The sequence below is a fragment of the Dipteris shenzhenensis genome, chromosome 23 (genome assembly GCF_047967505.1).
Source record: "Dipteris shenzhenensis isolate YYH24624 ecotype China chromosome 23, Dip_SZ_1.0, whole genome shotgun sequence".
Classification (NCBI taxonomy): Eukaryota; Viridiplantae; Streptophyta; class Polypodiopsida; order Gleicheniales; family Dipteridaceae; genus Dipteris; species Dipteris shenzhenensis.
The window spans coordinates 22,120,207-22,132,737 of record NC_141618.1 but is presented as its reverse complement, the minus strand read 5'-3'; the positions used below and the strand labels follow the sequence as shown (position 1 = coordinate 22,132,737).

The window sequence follows — 12,531 nt, the reverse complement described above, 5'->3', positions numbered from 1 at the left end:
ATCGATGCCCTCATCCACCACCCATCACTCAAAGCATATCCTCTATCCAACCTCCCTGCTCTGTACGACTCCCCCTTCCTCCTGTTACACCAAGAAAATCCACCTATGCCTTCTGCATCTAGGTTGGCACAATCCACCAAACCAAAATTAAGGCATAACTTGTCCCATGCCTCAGACTCAGTTGCCAAGATACCTCCGTTTGGGTGGGATCCGTCACCTCCAACCTCCGTGAAGTTCTAGTGGCAATAAACCTTGTCATGCCAAAACAACTGACTATCTCCTAGCTTCACTTTAGAAGTTACTACAGCCCCCACCTCTACTTTGAACTGGGCAATTAGCAAACATTGCATACTCTCTCAGTCACATTCTCTGCATTTGAGTTCTTGAAGGAGAACCAAGTCGGGATTATATTTCTTGATAATGGACATGCACCCCCATTGCTTGGATGGCAAACAACATCCCCTTATGTTCCAAGATAGTATTGAAATCCATCTCAACCCTACACTTTTTGATTGAGGGGCCAGACAACTGGCTTGCCAATGCTTTGTAAACAAGCTAAATAGATTTTCCTTGCTATACTCCGTTACACAAGCAATCTGTTTAATGTGCTTTGATGTAGATATTGCCCCCCTTGAATTCACGTCCATCGATTCAAGAGGTTTCCTAGCAGGCATCTTTTCTTCTGAGAGCCATTTTTTGTGGTATGCTTCTAGCATCTCCACATCCACCACAATAGCTATTTGGTTATCTGTCGCAAATTCGATCCCCACTATGTACCTGGTCTCTCGATCCCTTTGCCACCAATCAACCCAACGATGCCTTATTGGCACCCCCTCCCCAAACAAGCCTTATCAGTCTCGGATCTTCATCAATGTCCACCACTGTGGCTTGACCTTTATAGCCCACACATTTCCAGGGTTCCTGTGCACTTGAGATTGTGGTAGCAGCTTCACTAACCTTCTTCGACGCTCGCATTTCCTATTCCTCAGACTTCTATTGACACTTTTGATCACTAGCATTTGAGTTCCTTCTGCCTATGTCTCCTTTTGAGATTGTTGTATTATTTCGACAAGACAATTTCATATTCGAAGCCTTCCGTGGGCAATTCCAAGCAAAGTGTGTAGTCGCTTTGCATATGTAACAAGCGTTAGGAAATGTTCCAAACCTGACCTATTGAGTGACCTTTGTCCAATCCGAAAGATTGATCTCTATGAAATTCGATGGATCCTGGCTGCGATTCCATAATATCAAATCTTTCCTAAGATTTGAGAGTGACTTCGATGGCGGGGGAACAAGTAGGACTCTACCCAACATGGTTGCAATCCTTTCCATCAAATTCCCGAACAATGTCGAAAGATTGGGGAAATCCACCCACATGGGCAGTCGTAATAGAGGAATTCTTCAATGCAAGAAGATGGACTCCAGGGTATAACCATGACCGTCGCCCTCGAGAACATGAGTGTCTTACCGACTAATTTGTCTCTAAGGCCCTCTGACACAAATCTGAGGAGAAAGAACCCCTTACCCATGTATCTCACAGAGTATCGTAACTTGGGAACGTCACACTCGAAAGAAATAAACTCCTCCAACTCCATGAGAGACGGACCTTGGCGTGTAAAGAACAAGTATGTCCTCCTTTTTCCAGGTGAGAGCTTGAGCTTGAGCTCGAGCTTGAGGTCTTCCAGATTCAGCTTACAAGACACTGTATGTATTTTCCTAGTCTTGTACCATGGCGTACTTACCACTTTCTGTGCTCTCCTATCCGCCTCTATACCGATAAGATTCCTAGCAACCTCATCATCCAGTTTTGTGAATTCCCCTCCTAGTTTTTGAGCCAACTTCTCTACATATGTAGGAGCTTGCTTGGAGCCCTCCTCTGCCCCTTTCTTGTCAGGGTGCAAACCGCTTCCAACCTTTGTTCCCAAGCTCGAACCACTACCATCCTTCGTGCGACTCGATGTCTTGTCAGTCATCTTTGGAGTCTCGAAATCATCGCCTTCACATCTGTCCATCTTGAGCACTTCACGCTAGCCCTCAATCTAGTTGAAGGAGAAACGAGCATGCACCACACTCTTGCCTCAACTTCTCAGCAAGCAAGATGATCCTCCCATGTGAATCTTATATCATCACAATCTATCCATCTCGGGCGCTTTGCCCCAGCCTTCAATCTAGTTGAAGGAGAAATGTGCATGCACCACACTCCCACCTCAACTTCTCAATAAGCAAGATTCTCCCGTTTGTTTGGTATACTTGATGAGCTTACATCATTTGCTTATGAATCTTATATTTTACTTAGTTAAATACCAGGTGTCGGCTTGATATTCATGATATATGGCATCTATATATTTTTTGGTCATTATGCTACAACTTTGAGGATATCACAATACATTGTATGTTTTGGGCCCTTGAACATGTCCCGCAAGATTACATTGATATTTTCTCCAAAATAACCATGGTGAAAGTTATTGATACAAGACTACAATATTCTATTATGGGAATCCTTGTGCGGGGTGGGGGGAGAGCAATGAGGGAGCAACATGGATTATTTGTGGGGTTACATTCATGGAGAACAATTTGGATCAAAGCCTCCTATTTTTATGCGGTTACATTGATGAAGAACAATGTGGATCAGAGCCTCCTTTTGTTGTGGGGTTACATTGATGGAGAACAATGTGGATTAGAGCCTCCTTTTGTTGGAATTGTGTCCACATTGCAAGCTTGCTTATGATGTGTAAGGAGTACTAGCTAGGACTCAATTGTTTATGATGTATAAGGCATACTAGTAGGACTCAATTGGTTTTTTTTCTTTTTTGCAGACAAAACAAAATTGTATTGAAGAGTTATATATACATTTAAAAAAAGGAACTTTGATTGCTTTTGAAAAAAAAGGCAAAGACCTTTAAATATGGCTTAAAGCTTTACAAGACTCATTCTTTTGGCCAAAAATTGGATAGTCTTTTTGCTCTCCTCAATGGCAACCTAACTCAAAGCAAAAAATTTGCCATTTCGAAGTCTATTGAATGCCACATCATTTCAAAATTTCCAAATCTGCATAAGCACTGACCTTTGACTATTTGCCAAATCTCATAAAAGGAGACATTCAATCCTCCTTTGTCTCCTAAAAGTGCTACCTTCCACTTGAATTTAGTGTGAACTTGAATGGTGCTCAAAATTATGATCACTTCTTTCAATACTTCTCACGTAAAAGGGCATTCCCGCAATACGTGCATATGGGTTTCCTAAAATTTATTGCAGAAAGGGCACACTTGAGAAACTTTGTGATTCCACTTGGAGATCCGAGTTCTTACTAGAAAGCTTTCCCTCTACTACTCTCCAAAGAAGGAGGCTAGTAGGACTCAATTGTTGTTCCAACCACACCATGGTGTAATATTTGTATGCAATTATTTTCCAACTTTCATATTTTTTTCATAGAGACACGAGCTAGTTTTGCAATTTAGCAATACTAGCATACATATGGGAAGTTGGGCAAATAAATCAAGACCAAATTTATTTCCTATCAATGTATAAAAATGTGGAGTCATGGATTAAATTTTAGTGAATCTCTCTCTCTCTCTCTCTCGTCCATTCCTCGAAAGTATGAGATGCTACAACAATCGTAATAATTATATTGTGCTAAAAATATTCACAAGGTCGTGGGATTCTTGCAAATATGGTACAATGATTGTTCTTCAAAAACAAATTTTACAATATAGAGTTGGAAAATGCTTAAGAAATATTCCAGGTGGCATTATACCACAATGCATCTTTGAGAAAACATGTGTGCCTCAGGATCCATGGAGCGCTCTAAGGTGGATGGAACCTATGTGGAGACATGATGAAGAAAATGCTCATGACATGTATCTCAAGTCAATTAGGTTCCAAGATAGATTAGCTTGGACTCATAAACAGAATCTTGAGAGTGAATGTGCATTCTTTTCTTGTACTCAACAATACATGATAGGCCTCTTATATAGAGAGTGCTTTTTGAATAGTCAAACCATGTGGGATCCTCTCATCCACATCTCTCCTTGTGGATATCCTCAATCCACATCTCCACATCATGTAGTCCACATCTTAGGGTGGCTACTTTAATACATTCCTTATCACATACCTTTGCCCTTTAATCTATGTGCTCATGGCACCGCAACTCCCAACACCTCCCCTTGGTGCCATGATCCTTTGGCTACTGCAAGGTGGTCAGATGTGAGTTACAAGATCAAATCCTCCCTTGGGTGCTTACATGGCTACTCTTAGGTGGTCAGGTTTGATTTACAAACATATGGGCTGAAGGTGGTAAGGATGTTGCTTATCAATACATGTTGTTCTTGTCATTCTGCTCATGGCTTGATGTAACTTGGTGCATGATGCTTTGTTTTTCCATGTGCCTTAATGCTTTATGTGTGGATGCCATGTTCTGTGCTATGGTCATCTCATGCACTTGAGCTTTTGGCATGCTTATTGCATTCATGTGTCGCTTTTCCATTTGTTGCAAAGGTCTTACCATGAGCATTTTTGCTTCATTGGTAGTGTCTGATTGCTAACAATGATTTTGATTTGACAAGTGCCTAGAGCTCAAAAAGATGATCACTTTTCCTTTTTGGAGCGTGTCCAAATTATTCCTGGATTAGAAGTTACGGCTTGTCGAAGTTTGGATCAAGAAGAGGTGCAATTGATGATGTGGTAGAGACTGTTCACATGTAGCTTGGCAAGGAGACTGTGCTTGGGTGGCACTGCTGACTATGCATGCTTATGTGGCATTTAACTAACCTTAACCTTAGCTTAGTGGGTGACCTTAACCTTACCATAGTTAGGTCTTATCTACCATGTGTCATTCTACTAACCAACATATCAAGATCTAACCATAGTTAGATAATGACCAACCCATTACCACGTGGCATTTTCCAAGGTTAGATACCTTCGTCTGGGAAAGTCTGCACAGCAGAACGACGATGGCATGATTTTTCTTCTTCGATGATCGTGTCATCGAAGGATTGCAATCTGTGCTACCGTAGAAGAACTGTCTATCTACTACTTACAGGAGCTTGGGCGCAGTTTATGGATTGATGGAGAGGTCTGAAACCATTGTGTTTGTTTTATCATAGGAGCTTGGTCTGTCAGGTCGCTAGCGCCATTGTATGGAGAGGCTTTGGTTGGATATCTTTGGCGAGGCTGCCGGGACTATCTATTTGCTCAGGCATGGAGGCAAGTCATTGATGGCAGCTGTGTGCAGGGTCTATCATCCATGTTGATTTGTCTGTCGTCCACTGTAGATGCTCGTGGTTAAGTGTGGAGATGGAGGACTCGTTGATGAAGGTCGTTGAGGCTAGAACTTTGAAGCCAAGGAGATCTCGTGTAGTCGGTTTCTCAATTCGTGGGTCACGTTGCTTCTGTTGGAAATGCCTTTCAGACCCCGCAAATGGAGGCACGTTGCTGTTGGAATTGTTTGAGGGGTGTCACTGGAGCGTCTCGGCTGGCTGCTCGTAGTGGAGTTTGTCAATTATTGGGAGCTGCTATTTGGCGAAGGCGCTGCTGAGGTTGGAACACTAGGATACAAGCTATGTTGATGGAAGCTAATGTTGCAGGAGTTGCTATTGTTAGCCAGAGTTCGGTGGAGCACTGTGGACACATGTTGCGGAGCGTTGCCTTCGCCACTACTGAGTCACCCGTATGTGCTATTGGAGGTCGTTGAAGTATTAAAGAGGGACGCTGGTGAATTTGCTTGCTGCATAGGAGGTGTTACAGGTTGTTGGGGCGTAGAGATCGTTCAAAGAGTACTCTCCCAATCCTAGGAGCTGCTACGCCCGCTATTGGAGTCGAAGGGAAGGGCTGGCTATTGGAGTGACATGGAGATGTTGGTGTTTCTCCTTAGGAGCCTTGCCACTACAACAGCCATTGATGCAGCCGTTGTTGCTCATTTGCTGCTACTCCTTGATGGAGTCTTTGCCTGTGTAGGATGGGCATTGCGTGGAAACCTGCAAGGCTTGATTTCTTGTCGTAGACCTTGGAGAATCACCAAGGATGAAGATTCAAGGGCAGCTATTTCTTTTTCCTCAAACTCACTCTTGACTTCCAGAAAGAAACTTTTGATGAAGTCGAGCCTATAGAGTCTCTCAAAACTCTCTCTCTCAAAGCAACAAGATTTCTCTAATACTAAGAAAATCTCTCACTAGAAAAACTAACCTAACAGAAAACATGAGCTCCTAAGGACTGTCTATAACTAATCTAGGAGACTATACCTAAGCTTTGATACCATGAGAAAACATGCATGCCTCAGGATCCATGGAGTGCTCTAAGGTGGATGGAACCTATGTGGAGACATGATGAAGAGAATGCTCATGACATGTACCTCAAGTCAATTAGGTTCTAAGAGAGATTAGCTTGGACTCATAAACAGAATCTTGAGTGAATGTGCATTCTTTTCGTCTTTGTTTGATTATAGAACAAAGTATATATATGAAAAGACAACTCTGTGCATGCGTGTGTGTGTGTTTGTGTGTGTGTGTGTGTGAGAGAGAGAGAGAGAGAGAGAGAGAGAGAGAGAGAGAGATCATAATGCTTAGAAAAATGCTTCTTACCCCTGCAAACATGTTTAGGCATCACTCCTTGAATAGAAAATTTTTATTTATGGCTCTTGGGGATGCATGTAAAAGGGGGACTATATAGATCATGATTTCTTGTATCCAAAGCACATCAAATAAAAGGTGATCTTGAAATATCAATATGGCAAGACTTAGTTTGCTTGTGAGATAAAGATAGTCTACTTTACGAAAGGGACGTACAAAAGACAATCTCACCATTAAAGCTTTAGTGCTAGTGGAATGACCATGATTACAGCTTGAAGTGACTTATGAATGAAAGGAAAAGTGTGTCGAGGACAATACAACAATTCCTCGTAGTTTCCATGTGGTCTTAGGTAGAAGATAAAAGTAATCTTACATGTTCATTGGCATTAGTAGGTAATTCATATCTCAAAAAATACTAGAAAGCCAAGAGATGATCTCAACTTTGTTTGCAACTAAAGTGTTGACTGAACATGAACAAATATGGACACCAGGACAATTAGGCTAGGGGATGATAACATTTTGACTTCTTGGAGTGGTGAGTGCAAGAGGGGATGCATTCACAATAAAAGAATCAAATTTTGATGTGTATAGTAATGAGCTCTATAAGAAGAAAACTAGGAATAAATGCTTAGAGCGATTTGTTTTAATTTTCAAGAGCAAAATTCGCAATAGATGCCCTTTTTACAGATTGGCACCTTCTTTTGTTTGGGCAAGGCCGGAGGTGGGGAAGGGTAGAGGACTATAACATGCAAGCCAAAGCTACAATGTCAAGAAATGGATGGGAAAGTATGATGTATATATATATGTGAAATGGTGTTTATGAGATACAACTTTTCATAGGAACGTTAACAAGTCCCTTTTAGAGAGAGAGAGAGAGACCTTTAGCCAACAATTAGAAGAAAAAAGCACATTATCGTTTTGGTATAAAAATATTTCTCTCTCTTCTCTTCTCATACTCCTCTAACAACGTATTATTTACAAGCATAGAGAACAATTGGTAAGATTAAACATGCAGTTAATTGTAAGCATGAATAAGCTAATACCATAAAAGTGGTGAAGAAGCGATGCTAGCTAAACCTTTGCATGCGTGTGTGTGCGTGTGTGTGTGTGACCAATGCCCCTCACACAATTGTAAGAAGAAGGGGGTACAGATGCTTGATAGAAACTTTCAAGAGAATAACAAAATTTTGATAGCAAAAATAAGTTAAAAAAGCACCAATAAGCATCTATGTGGCAAAAATTCAGAGTTTGAAACCCCTTAACTCTCTGATTTCAGTATGCTCTAAAATTTGCACTGGTAAATAGTGGTAGTAGCAAAAGCTTTCATGCTCTCAAGTATATTAAAGTATTGTGCTCTTGTTTTTTTCATATGTGGATGCATCATAGCTGTGTTATTTAAAAGGAAAAGGAGATGAACAACTTACTTTCATAATATGGGGCACGGGAAAAAGTTCAAAGCTGATATGTTATTGAGCCTATATGTATTCAAAAGGACACCTTTAAGGTACAAACCTTGCTTCTAGCATGGACAAGCATCTGGACTGCAACCTGGGACAGATGTGTGAAGAAGGATGGGTCCAAGTGTGGGGAGTGGTGACCTCATTGTGGGAGTGATGCTAGAATGAGGCACATTGATACGGGCTATTGATTGGGGCGGTGAGGGTGAAGGCATTGGCATGACACACTCTCAAGCGATGCAAAAGAGGAGGAGGAGGAGGAAAAGGGAGAGAGGGAACCTAGGGGTGAGATGAGGGGGGCAAGGAGCGAAATGGATGCAGCGGCGGAAGGGGTGAAGAAGGGCGATGTCGATGGGGATGTCATGTGTGGGATATGGTGAGGTCAAGGGGGAGGTTGTGCAATGAAGATAGGGGGGGGGGGGGGGGGGAGAAATCAGTGGAGGTGACACTCATAGCTATAAGGGAGGGGGGGAGAAATAGGGGAGGTGATTTAGGGGGGCATGGGGGAGGGCTTTCTTAAGGGAGGCGGTGGGGGGAAGATAATATGAGTCTATGAAGGGGATGTGATGAGGTGGACGAACGAGGACAAGGGGTCGTGCGGACGTGGCGGGACACGTGAAAAGGGCAACACGTGGTGGGACACGTGAAAAAGGGAACACGTGGCGGGCGAGGCGAGCGGTCACGCGGGCCAAAGGAGGGTACTGTGGAGCGCGGAGCAGGCGGGAGCCGCCACGGAAGCGGGCGTTTTTATGGAGAAAAGCGGGCTTGGAGGGCGCAATTAAACCCTCCTTATATCTTACGTTCTTCTTCATCTTCTTCACCATCTTGAAGCTTTTTTGGCTATGGCGTTTTTCAAGCTCCTGGCTATGGCGCCCCTCCCCCTTCTTCCTTTCCCCCCCCGTTGCCGCTCCATCCTCCTTGGCCTCTCCCTCGGTCTCTTCCTCTCCGCCCTCTTCGCTTCCACCTTCTCTGGTAAAATCGTCCCCCTTCCCTCGCCTTCTTCTTCTTCCTTCTACTCCTCCATCCCCGCCCAGCTCTACATCTTCTTCCCTGGCTCCAACTCCGCCCTCGATCGTTTCCCTCCCCCCCCATCCCTTCCTTCTCATCACCACCCTTCCCCGCAGCTGCCCCCCGCCAGGCCTTCCCTTCCTCGCCAATTCGGTAGCGCTAGCTCCGATGACGATGGCAGAAGAACGCCTCCGAGGAGTGATATTCCGGATCGCACTGCTGGGAATAGCGACGGAATGTGGCCCTCTGTGAAGGCGGATGGCAGTTCATCCGCTGAGGCCGAGGCAGCTTTTCGGAGGAATGCAACGGACAAACGTCACAATAGGAATCGTCCTGCTACGCTCGAGGAAGCGCAGAGGCCAAACCACACAAACGGCCGCCCCTCTGCGCCAGCTGAAGAGCGCACATTAGCTCTGGGGAGTGATTCTTCCAAAATCAACGCGTCTATCGCGAAAGACGGAAGGGACGAGAATGCTGCTGAGGTTGCCTTCGCCGGAAATGCTTCCGTCGAGGTTAGAATGAACAATGCCAATACATCTCGACTGCAAGAGCAAGGCGATCGGCATCCTACGAGTAGCTTTTCCCAATCATCAGAGCGCTCCGGCAGTCGCTGTGATCTCTCTGTAGGTAGCTGGGTGCAAGATGACTCGTATCCTCTGTACCACCCTGGTTCTTGCCCGTACGTCGACGAAGGATTTAGCTGCCATCAGAATGGCAGGCTGGACACAGATTACACGAGGTGGCGATGGGAACCGAGGGATTGCACTATTCCAAGGTAAACGCATAATGTCCTACTTAATCCGGCAGGCGCGCTGATCCCTGAAGTCCAGGTACTATTCTACGTGTGCAGACCACATGGTCTCCATCTACACTGCCATTGCCGGAGTTTCTCAGCCTCGGATTGTGCCTTGTGCGTAGGATGAACGGAACCGATATGCTGGAGAAATTGCGAGGCAAACGACTGGTTTTTGTGGGAGACTCGCTCAACAGGAATCAGTGGGAGTCTTTGCTCTGCATTTTGCGGGAATCGTTAGCGGACAAGAATAGAATCGTGGAATTGCACGGCGGTCGCATTTCCAAGCTGCCCGGCGCTTACGTATTCAAATTTCTGGTAGGTTTCTTTCGCTCGATTTAGAACTGCAATTAATGTATCGGCCATGCGAGGTGCGCCGCGGGGAGCTTCAGCTCGGTAGTGATGGTATTTTTTGGGATCATTGGGTGGAAGCAGGACTACGATTGCAGGGTCGAGTTCTACACGTCCCATTTTCTCGTGGACGAAGAGACGGAGGGAGAGGAGCCAACAAAGTTCACGGTGAGGCTAGACAGGATCGACAGATCGGAGAGGAGGTGGAGGAAAGCCAATGTGCTGGTGTTCAACACAGGTCATTGGTGGACGCCGGACAAGATCGGGGAAGGGTAAGGTGCCAGGCCGTTGATCTTTGCAGGATACTGTGTATGGCAACTGAAGTCTGTGTGATTTCAAGGATTGCAGCAGCGGAGTTCATCGGATTAACTGTTGATTTGGATGTAGCAGAGACAATCGCTTCCGGGAGGGAGAGATGGTGCATGCAAAGATGGATGTAATGGTGGCTTATCGCAAGGCGATCGAGTCCTGGGCCAGATGGGTAGACAGATATGTGAATCCTGTGGACACACGGGTGTTTTTCCGAGGCTACTCTCCGGCTCACTACCTGTAAGTACTAAGAACTCCGTCGTTGCAAAGCTTATTGCAGCAAGAAGTTGATCATTCTGTGCCAGTTTCTTGTCGATTTTCTGTTTCGATTTGCTCAACATGCGCACATGCGAAGCAAGAATCAAAAGCCAGCAAGAAGTTGATCATTCTGTGCCAGTTTCTTGTCGATTTTCCGTTTCAATTTGCTCAAGATGCGCATCTGCGAAACTATTGTTGCTAACAAACAGATTGTTGCGAGCTGAGAGTAGAAATATTTAACAGAATCTGATTGTCGCTAGTTGCTCCGTAACAGATTGTTGCTAACAGAGACTATTGGACAGATTGTGCTAGATTGTTGAGAGTACAATGCTGAAAGATTGTTGCTAACAGAGAGTACAATCTTGGGCAGATTGTTGCTAACTGAGTACAAACTTGGACAGATTCTTGCTGAGTAAAATCTTGGACTGATTGTTGCTAACTGAGTACAATTTTGGAGAGATTGTTGCTAAGTGAGTACGAATTTGGACGGATTGTTGCTAACAGATTTCAATTTTGGGCTGATTGTTGCTGTGACTGATTTCAAATTTGGACTGATAGTTGTTGCTAACTGAGTACAACGTTGGGCAGACTGTTGCTGAGTACGATCTTTCAAATTGTTTTTTGTTTTGTAACTCTTTGCACAGAGGAGGACAGTGGAATTCAGGAGGCCAATGTCACACCGAGACACTGCCCATCTTCAACGAACTGTTCCTGACATCCTACCCTGACAAGATGCAAGTGGTGGAAGACATCATTCCTCGCATGCGAGTGCCTTTGCAGATTCTGAACATCACGAGGCTCTCGGATTTCAGAAAGGATGCTCATCCTGCCATTTACGGACACCGCCCTCATGACATCAAAGATTACCAGGATTGTAGCCATTGGTGCTTGCCTGGCCTGCCTGATACTTGGAATGAGCTCCTCTACTACTCCTTGCTCTTCCATGCCTGATAATTTGGCAAACATCTCGTTGGAGTTTTTTCTTCCCCTCAACAATTTATCACTCGAGTGAAAATATTTTCTTAAAGATATGAATTGAAACCCATTGCTCGTTTGTGGAGCTCCTGCAATGGTTTCAATTCATGTCTCAAAGCACTTGCCAGCTCTGCCTCCTCCATCAGGCTGATCATATGAATAGAGCAGACCCCAAGCTCCCATTAGTTTCTTCTGTTGAAACTTAGTACTTATTATCAGTTATCAGGTGAAAAATTTGAAGCAACCACTGTGCAGGAAAGGCAGGGATTACGCTTGGCTCTTCCTTTGAACGTGAAAAGTGTACAAATCATCCGAGATCTGAGATATGTATGAATGGAAGTTTTGATTAGAGGATCTAAACATGTAAATAGTTGCTATCCTGTCCATCATCAAAGGATGGCCTTTATCCTTTATTTTACAAGCCAAACTATCAACAGCTCTCTTGTAATTTGTCTTAGAGGTGTGTACCTACTCAATTAAATCTTACAATGTTGATGTTAAAACTAAACGTTTGTCCTTCCCTCTTACAAATTAAATTAAGATCGTTTCTGTATGTTGCGAATTAAATAAAGATTTATTAGTCACCATGAGTCTTGCATTTGTGGATCTCTCGTTTCTTTATTGTTATTCAACTACTCATTTCGACATAATATTAAATTTTAGTTGCTCCTTTTTAAATGTATTAGCGTATGTGCGTGAGACCATGCATGTCTGCCATCTTTGTGTGTGTGTGTGTCTCTCTCTCTCACTAGACCCCCCCCCCCCCCCGCTTTTGGCTTTGGTTCCCTATGCAAAGCAAAAACTTAAGCTTCATCGA

At 44.1% G+C, this 12,531-nt stretch overlaps 1 protein-coding gene across 2 annotated transcripts; it reads left to right on the top strand.

Moving 5' to 3' along the window:
• The first annotated feature begins 8,870 nt into the window (after window positions 1-8,870).
• Window positions 8,871-12,182, top strand: LOC147887117 (protein trichome birefringence-like 6). Of its 2 annotated transcripts, none has more exons than XM_087394622.1 (5): window positions 8,871-9,803; window positions 9,947-10,139; window positions 10,257-10,444; window positions 10,563-10,721; window positions 11,384-12,182. In XM_087394622.1, the coding sequence occupies exons 1-5, from the start codon at window positions 8,887-8,889 to the stop codon at window positions 11,688-11,690; spliced, it is 1,764 nt and encodes a 587-aa protein (XP_087250748.1). In that variant the 5' UTR covers window positions 8,871-8,886; the 3' UTR covers window positions 11,691-12,182. The 2 variants fall into 2 exon arrangements, with proteins under 2 accessions (XP_087250748.1, XP_087250747.1); XM_087394621.1 differs by having other exon boundaries at window positions 10,560-10,721.
• Window positions 12,183-12,531: the final 349 nt, after the last annotated feature.